This window comes from Passer montanus, unplaced genomic scaffold (genome assembly GCF_014805655.1).
Source record: "Passer montanus isolate IOZ18808 unplaced genomic scaffold, ASM1480565v1 scaffold20, whole genome shotgun sequence".
Lineage (NCBI taxonomy): Eukaryota > Metazoa > Chordata > Aves > Passeriformes > Passeridae > Passer > Passer montanus.
The window spans coordinates 623889-643213 of NW_024366592.1; the positions used below are offsets into that span (position 1 = coordinate 623889).

At 37.5% G+C, this 19325-nt stretch overlaps 1 protein-coding gene across 1 annotated transcript in view; it reads right to left on the minus strand.

The window, feature by feature from the left end:
- PIK3C2G (phosphatidylinositol-4-phosphate 3-kinase catalytic subunit type 2 gamma) overlaps window positions 1-19325 on the minus strand; it is a 247493-nt gene that overhangs the window by 63287 nt on the left and 164881 nt on the right. The window contains exons 25-28 of the mRNA XM_039708330.1: window positions 16669-16761; window positions 14422-14551; window positions 11865-12001; window positions 9551-9720 (exon numbers count right to left, since the gene is read on the minus strand). Of these exons, the coding sequence (XP_039564264.1) occupies window positions 9551-9720; window positions 11865-12001; window positions 14422-14551; window positions 16669-16761 (530 nt within the window). The remainder of the gene's footprint in view (window positions 1-9550; window positions 9721-11864; window positions 12002-14421; window positions 14552-16668; window positions 16762-19325) is intronic.

Sequence of the window (19325 nt, forward strand, 5' to 3'; positions counted from 1 at the left end):
TGAACAGGAGTGCTTATTTCTCTAAAGCCAAGTGAAAATATTTAATCATAGTAATCATAGACATTTGTAGACACAGTAAAAAGCCATAATCAATGGCACTCCTTTTATATATTAAATAATGAAACAGGGAACAACCACACAACACAATTCATCCCCAGCAAACAAAGAAATATGCCTGGGCCACAAGAGATGCTCCATTTTTCTTCTTATCAGGACAAGATCATAAACATGCTTCTGGCATTCTTATTTAGCCTATTCTCAAAGATTTTTATCATAGCCTTCTTTTCCAACCTCCCTATCAAATTTCTGGTTTGGGATGTCCCCTCACAGTATTTTTTTCTTAATGCCTAATCTAACTCTTGCTGTGCTTTCATCTTATTAATTCCTGCTCTTTCCTAAGGGAACATGAAGATCCCCTCTTCCTTACAGCAGCCTCTAAAGTATTTGCAGTCTATTACTGTGTCTTTCCTCAATCTTCTGCAGACAACAGCTTCCACCTTTTCTCACAAGTCTTGTATTTCAGATGTCCAATGATTTTAATTGCTTTTTTTCTGGACTCCTTGCATTTTCCCTGGGCTCCTCATCTCTGTTTTTCTAAAAGTAAAATGTTAAAAGTATTCCAGGGGAAGCTTTCCCTGGAAGTGCAAAGTGAAACAAAAGGATTACTTCAAATTTCAAGATTTCTATCTAATATCTTACCAACTCATACTTGGATGTGGTAAAACTTTCAATCCCTTTCTAAGAAACTGCTAATCCAAACTTTCACCACAACCAAAACCTTCTACAAAGGGCCTCTACTAAAAAAAATAAACATATTCTCTATCCCATCAAATGGTACTAATGAAAATACTGAAAGATGTGACATGTAAAGATGTCCCATTTAACATTTATTAGTTCATACCCTGCCAAAACTTAAAAGATGTCACTAAACTGCAGTAAGTCACCACAATCATGGTGGCACCTGCCTGTGAGGAGAGGCTGAGGAACGTGGGCTTGTTTAGCCAGGAGATAAGAGGTTTTCAAGAGGCCAGAGGGGATTTTCTTTAGGCTTTAAAACAGATGGGTCCAGGCAAGAAAAAGAGAGAAAACTCAACCAGCTGAAGTTCTGACTTCCCATTAAAAAAAAAATAAAATAAAAAAAGCGCCTCACTATGAGAAAAGTAAATATTGAAACAGGCTGCCTTGGAAGATTAACCTGGGAAGTTTTAAGATTTAGCTGGACACAGCCTTGGGTAAACTGGTCTGAATTTAGTACTGACCTCATTCTCATAACACAGAAAGATTTCTGAATGCCCTCAGCATCCTTGGCTTAGTTAAACTACATGTCCTGGGCAATTAAAACTTGCATCTAATATTTATTTACCTACATTCTTAAACTAAATTAGGCTATATACCTATAACCTGGTATAGGTTACATGGTTTTAACTCTATATTGTGCCATTTCTGCTGCTGTTTGAGATATCTATTGCAAGAAAATATTACAAACTACAAATCTGAAGCCTCATTTCTGATTGCAGTTTTACCCACAGTATTTCTTATATTATATTTATATAATATATATTGTTATATAATATATATATGTATTTATATTACATATATTTATATAATGCCTACCTTTAGAGGCAGAAACATTAAACTAGAAAGACTTTTCTGAATTCCTTAAGTAGACAGTTCTTACATTATTATGGCCTTATTTATTCATTAGGGTAATTCTTCTTCTATGTGTATCAAGTTTGCTAACATTATTTTGTACTATCGCAACCTCAGTGTTACCTCTTCAGTCAAATCACTGTGTTGAGCATACCCACTATTTTGATCAGCCATGAAAGCAGCATTCCACACACTGGACTGTCCTATTCTGAAATAGGACCTCTAGAACAGACTTGGGACCAGACTCTAGGACCTCTAGAACAGACTTGTGGCATCAATCCCCACATTTAACACTGGAAAGTATAATTTGGAAGACATAAGTGGTTATTTGTTCATCAAGATCACTACTTAAGTGTTTACAAATAACAAATAGCAAACTAGAAAGAAGAAATATTTAAACTGTAAAGAGTCATAAGCAATAATTACTAAAACTGGCATATTAATAAACAAGCCTGCCTGTGGAAACATCAGGAAATATGATTTAATATCCAGAAAGAACCCTGTCATATGCCCCACTCCCAAGCACCACAAACTCAGTGCCTCCAAGTGCAGGTCACACAGCAGGTACAGCTGAGCTCACACACGGTCACAGCACCAAGGACAGACCCAGTTTTTGCAGAGTGCTGCCACAGGGATCCGTCTGGAACCCTCCCATGGAGCAGGAAAGTTGGCAAAGCTCATAATGGGAACACAGAAACTCCCTTGAGGCAGCTCTGGGTGGATTTCACTGCAATCCCCAGCCCTGCCACAGCCCGAGCACAGAAATTATTCATTAAGGTCACAGAATTTCAGCCATTCCCTGCAGTTAGCTGATGGTGAACTTTGGAAGGTTCCTGAAAAGAACTTCCCTGAAAGAAGATCTACTCTGCTTTAGGAATATATTTGTCTGGAACAGTTTCAGACATGGTCCTGTTGCCAACACTGACTGTTTAGGAAGCAGCCCTGTGGCCTCTGAGCTGGGCTCCTGCATTCCGAGACACAGAGCTGGAGCAGCCTGCACTCAACCATCAGCAATCAGACTGCAAAACAACATCCAGGTGGAGCTCAGTCCTCTCCACCTTCACCTCCCATCCCCACGTTTGACAGTGCTCACTGCAGCATTCCCAATTCCTTATACACTATTTTCTAGGACTATCACATTTTCTGTGTTTGCTGGAGTTTATTACTAACCCTATTGATGAACCACTTAAGAGTTAATTCCCAAGGAGATTGCAGCAATTCCTCTTGTTAACAGAGATTGTTGGACAATTGCTTTTTGTACCCTGACTGGCCCTCAGCAGTGCAAAGGATTTTAATACTGAGACCTAAAAGGTGCCTTAAAAAGAAACGAAGCAGAACAAGTGGGAACAGAACATAAGCCCTACCCATGGAATATTCAGCTAACAGACCTTTTCAGTATGAGGTGGATATTTAGAAAACACAGAAATAGATGGTTGCAGGGCATTTGTATATCACCAGGCAGAATAGAGAAATAAACCAGTGATGAAGAAATTGAATTGCAAAGAAATTCCTCGGGGCAGGGGATGAAATCCTACATGAATTAAATACATCAGCATGCTTTCCAGTTAAGGATGAAGGACAAAGGCGTAGTGTGCAGAACAAGCAAAAGGGAAAAAAAAGAAATAAAAAAGAAGACCAAGAAACAGAGATTAATTTAAAAGTGCTTGATGTATACTTGACTGTGTATGAGAAGAACTTCCCCTGAATATAAATGTATGTTTGAGTGCATGTGAGAACAGCTCCTTCTAACATAAAAAAGTGTATATAGAAAGCTTTCAGAGAAAGGGGTGGTACAACACAATGTTTCTGATGGGAGCAGGGAGGAGAAAATACACACCTTTATGAACAGTTACACTTTGAAAAGGATAACACATAAAATCATAACCAAAACGGACAGTGACCAGGATGTCATTTCCCCCTTTTCTTTTTGTTTTATTGCTAAACTTCCCATCTCTGGAGCCATATCCTACTAAAAAAATCTCAGGCTGGCTAATAGAATGAGAAGGAGGGAAGAGGAGAGAGGAGAGGAATTTGATGGGAAGTGCCTTAAACACCCCATGTGCAGTCAGCCTCCCAAAGCAGAGGGAATTCTGCTGGTGGCTCTGGAAGCACCAAGCAGCTTCTCCAGCCCACATAGTTATTAACAGGAATACCTGATAACTCCTTCAAGAAAGTGAAGGCAGGGAAGCAGTTTGTGCCATGCTGGGAGAGAAGGAGAAGCCAAGGAGGACTCTGAGAGCTGCAGCAGACAAGAACTGGTTTCCAGGAAACTCAATTCAACAGGAAGGACAAGGCTCTTGCATGAACAGAACTGGATATGGTCAAATCCACACAGACACTCTATGGAAAAACAGTGCCTTCCTTAATTGTCTGAGCATTTGGAAAAGGATAAAAAAAATTTGAAGATATGAATTGGGCAGTGAACATAATTTCCTCTGGTGTCAAAGCATTCCAGTTGCATTCCCTCCACAAGAGGCTATTACTAAAAAAAACTCAAAACACCAAACCAAACACAAACAAACAAACAAACAAAAAACCCAAACAAAAAACAAAAAAACCCAAGCAAACAAACAAAAAAAAACAAAACCAAAAAAACCCAAAAAATCCAAAAAACCCCAAAAAAATGAAAAAAAAAGAACGCACAGGAGGCTAAATAATTAGAGAAAACACAGCACCAGGCCAGCAAGAATAAATCCCTAACCCTCAGGGCAGCAGAAATGCATGTGAGCCCCCTGACTGCAGCTGGGGCTGTTTATGTGTGCTCAGACTCAGCTTGTGCTCTTGGTGCTCAATTTGGGACAAATAGAGACACTTGACTTTCAAAAGTAATTAACTTCTTCCCTGATAAATTCAAGCCACTTTATGCCTTGTCACCTTGGAGATGATGCTGTTTCACCTACAGGTTTTTGTGCATTTTTCCTCTTTCACTCTTTATGTGGATGGCAGGTTTTAAACATCTGTATAATCTTGTTAAGATCATTTGGGCTACTAAGGTGCTTTAAGACATGAAACTAAATCCTTCCAGGGTTGCAGTTAGAGATTTTTGGAGGGTGGCATACAGGAAGTGCTGAAAGTGAATAGTGGCAAAGAATTAGGAGTTACCATTTCACAGATACTAATAAATTCAAACCTATCATGTCAGAAAAATAAATACGAAATGCAGAGAATGAATTCTTAACACTGAAAATACCCACTAACATCTTTTAACACCTAATACAGGTTGGTACAAGTTTTCATGTCAAATTTACAAATTTAGAAAAGAAAGTGATTATACTTTGAAATTTTTACTTTTAAATTTTTGACTTTATGTGAGTACTCTAAATAGTTCTTAAAGGGTAAAAAGCAAAAAGTAAAATTTGTTATTCTCAGATTTTTCCTTCTTCCCCATCTTTCCTCTTTTAAGATAAAAAGAGAACAAACCTTGGTACAATACAATCAAAAAATGCAGATAGAACTTATTTTCCATGTCCACATCCCAACATTTCTGTTTTAGAAAGAAATACCTAAAATTTATTTTTTTTTAATCAGCATTTCTAGTGAGACATTACCACACATTTTAGGTTGTTAACACTAAAAATGAAATGTGTTACTTTTAAAATAAAAAGGGGCACTTCATTTCTATATATTCAGATGTTCTGAAATCCTTCTCAGTATTATAAAACACCAACCTAGGAAGAAAGTGTGGGAAACATAATTTTCCCATATTTTTGGAACTTCCCTAATAACTGGAATTTCCCAAAGGAATAGTCAGGCTGCCTGTAGTAATTAACTTTGTAGAAGAAAACCAGCTTAGCAGATTTAAATTCTGGGAAAGCCATGCCAAGAGCCAGGATTAGTTTGGCAAGGAGACAAGAGGGTCTCTGTGATTCAGATCAGGGAAATGAAAAGGCCAGTGAGTGCTGGAGGTAATCAGGATGACTGGATTTTAAAGGAAAAGAATGGACCCTGACGTTATCAAAAGGTGGATTTGCAGTGTGCCATGAGCTGCACCACATTGTGTCCTGCCACCAAATCTCACACTGCACATCACTGAGTGGATAAGGACAGATGACAGAGCTGGAAGTGACTGGTGGAGGGGAGGATGTGAGTGACTGCTGCATTTTGGATTAGTTCAGTTAGCACAGGATTTAAATAAATTTCTTGCTGCTTAATTCACTGAGGAAGGAATGTTCAAAAGGAGCTGGTCAGAACTGAAAGGGAGGAAACAAAGGTGAGCAAAGCATGGCAGGTAAAGCCATGAGCCAGGCACCTTCCAAACCACTTGATCAGGAGTGACCTAGTCCTGACTGATAATCTGGATAACATTACACCTATTTATGTGTGAGTGGGCCTGAGATGATTACCACAGGACACTCAATACATGAAGAATAACGCAGTTTTATGAGGAAATGAAACAATAAATATTTCTTTGTGCAGTTTGAAGTGTACCTGCAGACTTGCTTGTTTTGGGGGAATGTAGGGTCAAAAGTGGAGGCTCGGTTAGAGAATGAAAGGAGCATTTTATTACTGCTAGCAGAAGGTGCCATTCAGTGTGATTAAAAAAATAGGAAGAGAAGATAATGAAATCTCATGGTTCAGTAGGAAAGTTCCCTATGGGACTTTGGGAATAACTCTTCTGCCAAGCTCTTTGTTATTATGCTATTGGTTAGATAGATCATAAGTATGCCTCCAACACCTCTGAAGTATTAGATTTAGATGATGCCTCAGGTTTTAGCTTTTATAATTTTCACATTCTGTGCTGCTTTGGTGTGTGGGTCTGAGCTCCACATCAGGGGATGGTGAGCTCTGTGCACAGAGCAGGGAGACAAAACAATTCCAGCTCCAGCTGGGCACCAAGGACAAATGATCCAAATCTCAGCCCAAGAGCACAAACCCCGTGGGCTGCAGAGAGAAAAACAAGCAGGATGGGACCGCAGGGGCTAACTCCAATATGCAAATGCAGCAGAACTTATAAAAGTGAGAGATCCCATGACTGGGTGTCCATTTTGTGACCATTTTGGTTTATCTTGGGTGCAGCCCTGGCTGGGCTCTTGTGCTGCCCAAGGTGCATCCATGGAGATCCTTTTAATAAATCCCTGCTTTATTCTTTAGCTCTGTCCAACCTCTGTTCTAGGGCAGCCTTCTCAAAGCACCATAGATCCAAGGAAAGATGGGTTATTGGTACTATTTAAAGAATTTACTGCGCTGTGAAGGCAGATACAGAAAGAAAGTTCCTGATTCCTCTTCTCTCTCATATCAGGAAGAACTGATTTTTGACTTGAAACCAAAACTGAACCGATTTCTTGGATATCATTTAAAGATGAGGGCAGGAAGTAGAAAAGTTTACTAATCCCCTTCTTGTGGCCTTAACAGTCAGGAATGCAGAAGTGAGCGTGACTGGATGGATGGTGTCAGCTCCAACAGGTTCCCTGGAGGCTCACATTGGGTGTGACAGAAGAGCTGCAGCCCACGTGTGTGAACCCACACGTGTGCCAAAGCACTCCCTGCACTTCACTTCCCTCAGAATAAGGACTGGATGCTGCACAGAACCTATCCTCAGGAAGTTTATGTGTGAGTCCCTGGGCTGCCAAAGCACTCCCTGCACTTCACTTCCCAGAATAAGGACTGGATGCTGCACAGAACCTATCCTCAGGAAGTTTCATGAGGAATTAGATTTTTGTAGTGGCAAAAAGCACTCCTTGAGAGCAGGAAAGGGACAGCTGTGGCAATCAGCTTGCAAAGCTCTGGAAGGAATGATTGTCTCATACACTTTGGGCAGGGACCCTTCATTGATCTGCATGGATTTCATTTTACACTCACACACAAAAAAGGTTTGTATAATGTGTGTAAATTCCAGCTAGAGGGATTTGCATCAGATGTTTTGCATTTTTAAAGCTCTTGTGGACCCCCAGAAATGTATGTAAAATTTTTACTGTACAACACCCCTCAAGGGTCAGCACTAATAATTCTTAGGTTTGGGAGCATTGTACTGCTGTTTTTTTTCCAATATTATTTTAGAGTATGATATTCTGGGAGTGCAAAAAAACTCAAATAAAAATCTAACAAGAACTCAAATAAAAGGTGCAATATAAGAGCTGTTAAAGAAACCAGAGGCCAAAGCTGTTTCTGGACTTGCCTTGTGGGAATGAGTAGATACAACCAACACTGAGAGCTTCCAATTTTGAGAAGCTGTAATTTTGTGACCTGTAAAATTGTGGTGTTACAAATAATATGTTACATTTTATGAACATGTGCATATAACTAATCAGAACAATAGTCATTAATACTCTAATCACTCAAACATTAATACTGAATCTGCTCAGTTTTTTGTGGGCTTGAGGAAAACAATGATTATCCCATGGTGTTTGCAACCTGCTCCTAGGTGTAACCTGCTCCTAAGGAACCATGAGGGCAGTCCATGAATAGATGTCCTAAATGTGTGATTTTATTCTGTAGCTTAAAAGCAACACACTGCACTGAGAAATGGGAGAAGAGGCTGATGTTTGTGGAAGTGATTATATTTTAAGTTTTCATAGATTTAATAAGAAGGTGTAGCATAACTGTGCTGTAAAACAGTAACATTAATATCTATTTTTTATTATTGCTATTACATAATTTAAATTTTGTTGTTGTGTCCCTTCTTATATTTTTTTCACAGTGCTGTTCAGTCAACTGGGTAATTTTTTGTTTAAGTAAAATTACTACTCAAGGAAATCCCTGCTAGTTTCCAACAGGAGCTGTGTTGAGGAGAAGGATGCAGCAGTTGGCAAGGAGTGTACATGAGTATGTTTTTATTACTCTGCTCTGCTTTATTCTTTCTATAGCAAATGGGGAGGGTTAAGGGTGCATATCTGGAATGATGGATGATGATTCTAAGCACTGCAACTAAATCTTTTGACTGCCTGACTTGGAAGTACTTATTATTGTCATCAGCTTCCCTCATATCAATACTCCCATGCTGTTATGTCTGTCTAACACACTGAGTCTGGAACAGGCAAAGGCCAGCTTAACAAAAAACAAAACAAAACAAAACAAAAACAAAACAAAAAACAAAACAAAACAAAAAAACACACAAAAAAACCCTGAAAAAATTCTGATACTTGTTCTGGAAGTTTTCAGAAAACATGGATGGAAGACGTACACAACTACTCATCTTGTCACCAAAAGTGATCATTCATCCATTCTTTACTACGCTGTAAAAGCTCCTTTGTGTTTTGGGCATACTGGCATTATATTATCCTTATTCCATTTCAATTAATTCCTTCATAAAAATATCCACATCATGAACTTAGATACATGATCACACTGTTTGATTTATCCTTAGCATGACATAGGTACATCACACCTACCAAGGCAATCAGATATTTGCAAAGGAACCCCTGAGCTCAGTGTGGTTTGATGTGGAACTTCAAAAGATAATGAAAAAGCTGGCAAATTTACCCACAGAGGCATAATTTAATTATTGTCCAGGTCTACTTGGAAAATTTGGTTCCTTCTCTGAATATGAAGAAAGTTGTCAATTAGACAGATATATGGATTTGGATCCATTTTAGGAACCCTCCTCTGTTGGGAAAAAAAGCAATGGACATCAGAATTCTTCTCTTCTGGTCACTTCTGAACCATCTTCAAATTCTACTATCATTTCTTCAAAAACTACTATCATTCAAATTCCTGACCAAACAAGGAATTACAGTTTTCTTTTACACTGAAAAGGGATCTCCAACATCTATTAATCCTTTTCCAGTCATTCCTACACTTTTTAGAAGTTTCAAGAAACAAGAAAAACATGTCATTTTGGAAAATACAGGAAGGAAACAAAAATAAAGCAGAATCTCATTTGTGGGTTTTTTTTTCATTGATAAGGTTGTGAAATTTCAAACCAGTGCTTTAAAGGTTGCTGTGTGTTACTATAGATACCAACCTTCTTATGCTTCCAAACATCTGTGCATGACCCAAAAATCTTCCAAAATCTATGTGGAACATGTGTCCAGCTTTTGTCAGCATTATGTTGTCACTGTGTCGATCACAGACTCCCAGGATGAAGGTAACAACACACCAGCCAGCACAGGAATAAAAGAAATTCCTTATGGCCTAGAGAGTAAAAAAAAGCTCTTACATGAAATACCCAGATATATTTGTGATAAACAAATAAAATTGGTATTAAAAACAATAAAATAAATAATTTTTAAAGATTAAAAAATAATAAATTTTGTTTTAAAAAATGTAATTTTACAAGTGTTATGCTTGTTGGTAACCTGTTAAAAAAAACCACCAAACCTGTTAAAATTTTACCAGGCAATTTTGAAAAGAGATTTATGAGACAGGTCTGAAGAATGGTATAGGTATGACACTCAAACATTTCAAAGTTACAGCACAAGAACAATGTTATGCATGAGGTTTTCCAAAGATACCTGGAAATCTACAGAAAATTTTAAGGCAAAAGGTGCTTAAGAAAAAAAAAGCTTCCTGTCAGGAAGTTAGCATATTCTGTTCAATGTTCTGCAGGCATATTGCAAAAACAACTGTTGGGAAATTATTTGCAAATCCACAAACGTAACCATTTTCTTTGTAAAGGGTGCAGGTTGTTCTACATCCACTGCACTGTTTTGTACTGTGGATTTTTTTTCTCCAGAACTTAGTTCATGTCCCATGAATATAAATCACAATGTATAGAATGTAATATAGAAACCCAAACTATGCTAATCTGGATCATAATGTTTTTTGGACAAAACCTACATTAGCCAAGACAAATGATTATTTAGGCTTTCAGGAATTCCCTGTAGATGTAAGATGCCACCTGCAACAGCAAAACTTAAACCACAGCTCCAGAGTTGGCTGAATTTGATGTCTAACTGTGCTACTTACTGTGATGACCTTGGATAAAGCACTTGAGCTTTCTGTGATTTTGTTCACCCAAGTGTAAAATGAGGATATTAAAGCTTGTTCTGCACCAGTTTTCTGAGCACCTTAGATCCAGTACTGTACGAGTAAAAAATTATGAAGGAGTTAAAAAAAAGAGAGAAGTTCATTCGCTAGCAAGCACAAAGGGAATGCATAGTAGTAATTTTATGCATTTCCTATGTAATCAGATCTGACTGCATTTTATATACTTAAAAAATTGGAAGAAATTGGGTAGGAATTGTTTTAGAATATTCCACATTAATAGTACTTTTTGTAAACAGCAGCTGCAGCAAGAAATCAAGTTTTAACTCAATAAGTAGCAGTTCCTCACTTTTGAATTGAAATGTCTACACTTCTACCACAAAATTGTAAACACACAAACTTGTATCAAAAAAAACCCATTCTACACAGATCTCTCCTGTTTAATAGAATCAAGTGATATATGAGTAATTCTAGTGTTCATAGTCAAAATGTAGATGGGAAAATGCCTGTGGAATGATTACAATATTACTAAACTTTACCAAACATATTTAAAATACACATCTGCTAACAAACTGCTATAAAAGCATTTCATTTGCAGAGGGCTAAATACTCAAAGCACTCCTTTAAATTTAAAATTTTGGCCCCTAATTTATTGTTTGAATGAATAAAGGATTATAAAAACTGTCTCAGAACCACAAAAATTGAAAATTTTCTCAGGGGCCTCAGAACATGCTCACTCAAAAAGAAATGGATAGAATGAAACGAATTGATAGATTTCCTTGGAAAACCTTTGCTTCTATAAATAAAATGTACAATTTTTTGGCTCATGCAGAAAATCTAGTTTCATAAAATCAGACGCCTACCATGAGATCCTATGAGAACAAGAGATAGGAAAAGCATGAACTTTGGTATATCCAGTGTGACTAGATGGTTTTGATAAAACAGCTTTCTGCAACTCTAGGTATTGGCATGGTCATTCCAAAATACAGGAAATCTGCCAGGACTTTATGTGGTTTATATAAAATAAAGAATTTAAAGAGCTGACCTAAAAAATAATCTTTTCTGAGTTTAAGACAATTTCTATTTCAATTTCTCTTCACTTTGCAACTAAATTTCAAAACATCTCTATGACACACATTTATAGAAAATGTAATCCCATGCACCTGATAAAAAAAACCAATATTTCCTTAGCTAGAGAGGGGCATTTAAGTGGAGTCCCTGGTTTCTCTACATGAGACTTGTTTGTCTCATGTCTGAGCCACTCGTTTTTGCTGCTTGCTGTAATTTGGTTCTATTTTTTTTTCCCCCATGGCATAGCATGAAATGTGTAATAAGCTTCATTATGATGTTACCTCTTGGTAACTTGATTCCAGAGGATGGTGATGGTGAAACCATTTTTTAATTGTGTTTTCTTTCAGTGGTCCTATCAGCCCAGACTCCCTGTGGATCTTCGCTAGGGTGGTAGCATCTGGCACCATCTGTACCAGCCCTAATCAGATGGAAAAGAGTTTGAATGAAAAATCCTCAACTTTAAAAACACAGAAAAACAATGCACATTGACTGTTTGATCATTCCATGCAGAAAAAAAACCCCCAAAACCCCATGAAGTTAAAAGCTAAAAATAAATGAGTTAAAATTAATAAACACATTAAAATAAATAAATGTTATAAACAATTAAATTAATAAATAGGTTTAAAACTAAAAATAAATAAATAAAACATAACTGAAAATTTTAACAATAATGAATGCAGCACAAAATGTAAAACAGTACTATTTTACTCTTGATCTTTGGAAATTAGAAATAAAGGGCATGGGGCCTGTGAAGGAGAAATAAAATCATCAGTAACAATATTGTGGATATAACTGCCTCAAAGTACTAACAAGGTGAACAATTTAGTGAGATTCAAAGAGGGTAGGATATCCACACAACTAAGAAAATTAAAAAGCAGGATCTGATATTTACTAATATATATAAGTATTATATACACTGTATAATATGTAATACATAATATAAATGGACATTTACAAATTGATATATTATATAATATTATCTATTCTAATAGAATAAATATAATAAATAGAACAGAATAAATATTACATAATAGAATAAATAGAATATAATGTAATATAATGTAATATAATACAACATAATATTACATTATATTACATTATAATATGATGTATATGTAATACATATTATATATTATTAAAACAATATATACTACACTATATATATGATATAGAGAATATATATTTATATATTATAGATGTATATATCTATATATATTGTTTCATATGTATTTATTGTCTAGAAAGGTGCAGCAATTATTCTGGACTATGTGATGCTGGTCACAGCTTGGAGGAAGGGTACTGGGTAGTTCAGAAATTCAGTGATACTGACCCAGTGCGTCACAAACTGGGACTCTGAGGTGCAGAGAGAAGCCAAGCATTTTGCCATGATTCACTTGAATCCTCTGTCTCTTCTGCATGCACTTAATTCCTTTTTTTGTTCCTGAGACCTGGCTTTCCATGCCTGTCCCCATGTGTGGTCCCTGGCATGTCACCCTGATGCTCTGCAGCACAGAAGGACTTTCTCTAAGAATTTGACTTGCTGACAGGCTCCTCTGCTTCACCATGCCTGCAAAGTGAAATTCTACCAATGTTTTATTCAGTTTTCTCTGGATTACAGTGAAATTTTTCACTGAGTTTCAGTGAAAAGTTATTTCTGTGTTTGCATGACCATGAAATTACCATCTCCCTTCCCCCTTGTGTGGGAAAGGTGGCCATGGAGGAAATCATTAGCCTGGGACTTGGAAAAACTCTGCACCCAAACCTCCCTAAGGTTTGGGTACATGTGCCCTGTGTGACCACAGGCATGTCACTTGTCCTTTATCCTTAATTATTAACTGCAAATCAATTATCTCAGCACTGATGCAAACTCATCAGGAAAGACATCTGCAAAAACTGTTGGAGTTTTTGCTGCTATGATGCTGGAAGGAAGAGACTGTCAGGGAGAGAATATTATTCGCAGATGATCCCTGTATCTCTCTTGGCAAACATCAAATTAAGCATTAGTATATAGAGGAGTCTATATGTAATGTCATGTCCAGAAATAGTATTCTTGTATTATCTGCCTTTGAAGCAGAAGCTTTCAAGCTTTGATTCACATCCCACAAAGAAGGGAGGAGATTTTTCCAGGTCACCACCACCACATGCCTTTTGTCTGAACCCATCTATACTTTTCTCCTATTTCCTTTAGATCATTCCTCCTCTCTCATGTTCACTTTGTGGCTCAGAAAGCAACGAATTTCTTTTAATTTTTTCTATTTTAATAGCTTTTGTACAGCAGGTAATCTGGACACATCAGCCTTCTATTTGAGCTAGGATTATTTCCAGTGGAAGATTTGGTCAGGGAAATATAGGCAGCTTACTGCTGTCAGCAGATTTCTACAGCAAGCAATTGGTATCCCTGCTACAACAACCATAAAAGAGAGAAATAGAGCTTTCAGATGAGTCAGGCCTGCCCTAAGCAACACAAATGACAAGAATAATATTTCAGAATCAACAGTACAAAGCTGTCATCCCTCATCTGCAGGTACTTTGGTAACCACATGCATCGAGGCTCTATTTAAGCATCTATGTAGGACTACACTGGATTAAAACTTCAGTAGCTATGGCCAATTTTCTCCAGAGCCCTCTTTTTGATATGTGAATTTAAGAATGTTTTCCAAGCTGACAGGCTTGGAAAATTCTAGTTGCTAACCTCTAGAGTTGAGGCTTTTGGAAAAATTCTAGTTGCTGCAAAATCCAATGAGTTCTAGAGAGGCAGAATAAATAAATCTTACATACCACTGTTTACACGACATATGAATAATGTAATACAGGCTCCTTTTGTAATTTAAGACTGACCTTGTCCTTTCCCTGTAGATAAACACCTGTAAATGATCATTTGCATATCCAGTCCCTCTTGGAGCCAAATGCTGTCCATCAGGCGAATAATTTGCAGGACCAACATATCTTGACGTAAATCATCACCTATCTGTGAAAATTGCACATGAAATTCAGTTTTCTTCTTCAATACCAGACAGAAATAATGTCCTATTTAATGGGACTTCTTTGCCCACCAGAGCAGCTACATTCAATTCAGTAACTCTGTCTTTTCCTTCAAAGTTCCTACTTACCTCTCAATAATCTCAGGAGAGGACAGAGTAGATGGCACACACAGACAGGGACAGATCTGGCAGCCACTGAGATGCTAACAAATAATCCCTGCTTAAATGTGGCCTTTCTACTTATTATTCCTATGTAATTATTACAGTTTGGATATTTAATCCGGAGGTAGGATCCTAATTTAGTTACATTTTAAAGTCTACTTAATGCTGGATCCCTCTGCACAAATGACAGCATTTGTCTCACATTAAGCCTCACAACTTGGTATTTGCAAGGGAATTTTATCACAAATTTACATTTTATCCATAACATGATTCATATTCAGTCCAGCAGTGATGACCTCTCTCCCCATGGAGTTAGTCAAACAATAATCTCAGTGAAATGGGCCTTTAATTGTAGCCACAAGAATTAATGAAGAGATTATTTTCAACCGTGGCTGAGTAAATGGCCTGTAAAAACAACAGCCCTGATTTTTTGTTTTCTCCCAACCCACTCCATGTAAAATACATAACTTTTACTGGTGTTTTAATTGCCTTGTTCTTTCATTACATTCTTTTTACACAAGCATTTCAATCTACAGACATTTACTGCCAGGAAATAAGTACTTGAGGAGACTAACTCATCTTAAAAAGATAAAATATCTGAATCTATTTTTCTCTCATCAAAAGACTCCAATTAATTTTTCTTAGCATCTAAAAATGTAAAAAAATCTTATTCTCTCCACTTACTTTCCCTCGCATATACAGTGGGAAGACAATTTAGTAAGATACCCTTATCATTTATTGTGCTTATCATTTATGTATGAGTTAACTGTCATGAATAATCAATGGAACTATAGTACAAGCACAAGGTATTTTACATAATGTTTTGCTGACAGGAGACGGTGACAGCAGCTAAAATACTTCTACAGCAACTGGACAGTGAGTTGCTTGCTGAACATTAGTAGGTAGGAAAAAAATTGAGTAGAACCAATGCAATTGTTTAAAAGCCCCATGAGCAGGTGTTTGCTAAAGTAGGTAGAAACCTGCTACTTAATATCGATTCTCAGATGAAACAGCACATGAACCAGATTTCTAAATGTTCAGAAAAACTTAAAATTGCTAATGTCTCCCCTTAGCAAGCCTGGAAAGCTTACTTCTATTTCTGAGAATCACAGCTGCTCTAAAGGGCAAGTTAATTTAAGACAGCATAGAATCTGGGGTTTAAAAAATTATTTATATCCATTTTTTAGATTTCTCATTTGGAAAATGATTCTGCAAAATACCTAAGAATAATGTCACTGGCAACCAACCATTTTGTACCCATCAGCCAATTTATGAACTTGTGTTCTACTCTAAAACCAATATCCACTTTTAGGAAAGACTTTTGCTCTATTAAAGAGAAATAACTTTAAAATTGTCTTTTGTGGATAGACTGTTCTGCACTCTGAAGTTTTTCTAGGTGACAACTGCAAAATAAAGCAGAGTTTATTTTGAGTCAGTTCCTCCAAGTAACTCCAATGAAGCAGAGCCCCTCTGCTCTCTCCTCCAGCTCCATCTTCCTCAGCCCATTCCCCCACACTGGCTGATAGGGGCAGAATTAGTTTTGTGTGGCAAATGGAGCCTCTAACACTACAGTATTTTGATTTTTTTAGAGACATACAGACAAGGCTGAGGGTTCAGTCATTCTGATCTATCTCTTCTCTGAGACCTGCCCTCATTAATAAACTAGATTTAAAATATGAACTTTATATTCTAGTCTGGTTGTCTTCACTAAGGGATAAAACTGCCATAATTTGTTTGATTCTCTGTTGATCAAAAAGGTGACACTTCAGTGTATTGCCTCAACATGTTTCATTAAAAGTTCTAGTGTCAAAAATAATAGGGATAAACAAGCAGCAGAGGTAAATCAACTATTCTCAGACACCAGATTTAAAACACAAATTAGGTGAATTTTGAATGGTCATTTTCCATACAAAAAGACCTGAGGAGTGGAGGAAGAACATACCTTAAAAATAACATTGATGTTTCCACTTGGAGCATTCGCATTGATGAAGGAGATTTTTAAGGGAAAGGCATTGGATGTAAAATAAGAACATGACTGCAGGGGAAAGAAAGATGAGACAGAACAACAACAGTGTCACATAAACAAAACACCAGGCCAATACAATACCTCTAAAGATTCCAGCTTTCAACACTGCTCAGTAGCAGTGGCAGCAAAAATAAATAATTCTTGATATTATTGACTGCTTCATTGGGTCTGAAAACAAGAAATTCTTGTCCCCAGACAACCTGCTTCACTTAAATATCAGACCATATGAACAGATAATATTTTATGTGCTAATTGTTTTTTTCATTTTCACCCAGGCCTATCAACAATAAGCTTTGCCTGGAGCTGGGTGGATGAATTATATAAGACTGAACTAATGAGTTTTAAAGCATTTAAAAGCCTTTGGTCCCATTGTTTTCTGAAAAAAACCCAGCCCTGCCCAATCAGCCATGGAAGCAAAGAACCTGCCAGTTTCTTTGATTACCTCACTCTGGCTAAGGATACAGCAAGTTTTGAAAATCATGCTCTATTTTATGTGGAATTTATCTTAATTAAGCACAAACTCTGACTTTCATGCTCTACAGCTCCTTCCACCTGAAGATCTCAAAGGGCTTCAAAAAGCTTTAACGAGCCAAGCGCTGCAAATCCTGTGAGAGCTTGGGGTGGAATTATTACCCTCATTAAAAACATCCAAAGAAATGTGCTGGGGAAACCCCTCAAAAGCAGCTAGAGACAATGATCAATTAATGGCCTGGTTTCTGGAAATAATGAGCACCCACAAGAGCTGCTGCTGTCTTTACAGGGTGCAGTGCAAGGAGGCTCAATTTGAGCTCCACCAGACACAGCTGTCTGCAGCTTTTCATCTGAACATCTCAAAGCATGCCACCAGCATGCAAATTTTGTCCCAGCCACAGCAGAACTCTGGGATGGACCAGAGCCATCGTCAGTAATGGAATTCTGATCCCTCACCACTGAAATTATTCAATTTCAATCAGAATTTTGCCAATTGAAATGTCTCGGTGAGTGCTTGAAAAGTTGCTGTGGGATGATGCGATTCTGATTGAGCTGGGAGCAGGGCTTGCTACTGGTAAAATCAATAGATGACACCAAAATGAATTAAATTTAGGTAATTATAAGCACTTAAAAGTTCTCATTTGCATGATTATACTGACGTACAGTCCAATCAAGAAACTACATGTATTTATAGAAAGATAATGGTCTATAATGATATAAGAAAAATGGGAAAAAAACCCCAAAACAAAAAAAACCTCTTCATATATTAGATTTAAACATTTTTGTATCTGTCCATCCAAGCTGGTGCAGTATAAATAGCATGACTTTGTGGTGAGATACCTTTCCATTAGTCATTATTTCCAAAAGTCTGAAAGCAGGGAGCCGCAGCAGGCTTCAGATCCTTCTGACTTGTACCACACACAATTTGCCCAAGCCTGTGGGGTGCTGGAGGACCTCAGTTCTCAGCCAGATCAAGGCTGAATAGCAATTACTTGGAGAAACACAGGTCAGAGGCAATTGAAAGGATCAGCACCTCTTAGAATCAGGTCTACTAAGGATAATGAGCCAGAGAACAAAAATAGGGCACAAATTGCTGTAATTAGGCAGTCATAACTGGCAATATATATGGCTGTTCAGGTTTTTCTTTTTCTTCATGCTGGATACATTTTCCTTCTCCAAGGATAGATCAGCTAACTCCTGGCTCTATGTTGTTTATGAAAATATTTCTGAACAATGAATAACTGAATTGTAGTAGTGCAAAGTCAAGTCAAGTAACACTGAAGAGCATTGTTATTTCCTTTATCCTTAAGTCATGTTTAACAGGGGTCGTAGATACAGATAAGCCAGTGTGACTATTTAACATCTTAGCAATTCTCAGCCAACTCGGCAAAGAGACAGCTGACTCCAGACTTTTTGCTGCTCCCATACCTGACATGGGAGAGTCTTGGATGGGAAAAGCACCAAGAGCTACTGTCACAGTCATATTTTCTGGAAAAATCCCTTTGCTAGGATTTCTCTCCTGGGAAGCTGAGAAGCCTCAGAGAAAAAGGAAAACAATATTATCTCATTTACTTCTCCTGTGTTTTGCTGCTCTGGAATGTGGTTGGAGATTGTTTATCCAACAGGTGATTGTTTCATTGGTTTCTGGTGTGAATTGTTTTGACTTATTGGCTAATTATGACCAAGCTGTGTCAGGACTCTGGAAAGAGTCTTGAGTTTTTCTTTAGTATCTTTTAGCCTCTGTCTGTATCCTTTCTGTATTCTTTGGTATAGTTCAGTATAGTATTCTTTAATATAATATAAAGAATAAAATAATAAATTAGCCTGCTAAAAACATAGAGTCAGATTCATCATTCCTTACTTTGGGAACCCTGCAAATACAAGAGGCTACCTGGTGGCAACCAGGTCCCAGCTCCCAGGTGTCCTTGCCAATGCCAACACCACAACAGGGCAGCTGAGCTGGGAATGGGCTGCTCAGAGGTCAAATCTCTGGCTGGTGTGACACACATGCAGCAGCCACCCCACCCCTCCTGTCACCTCTGCCTCAGCAAAGGCAAAGGTTTGAAGGAGATTAGGCTGGATGTGAATCAACCAGATGATTT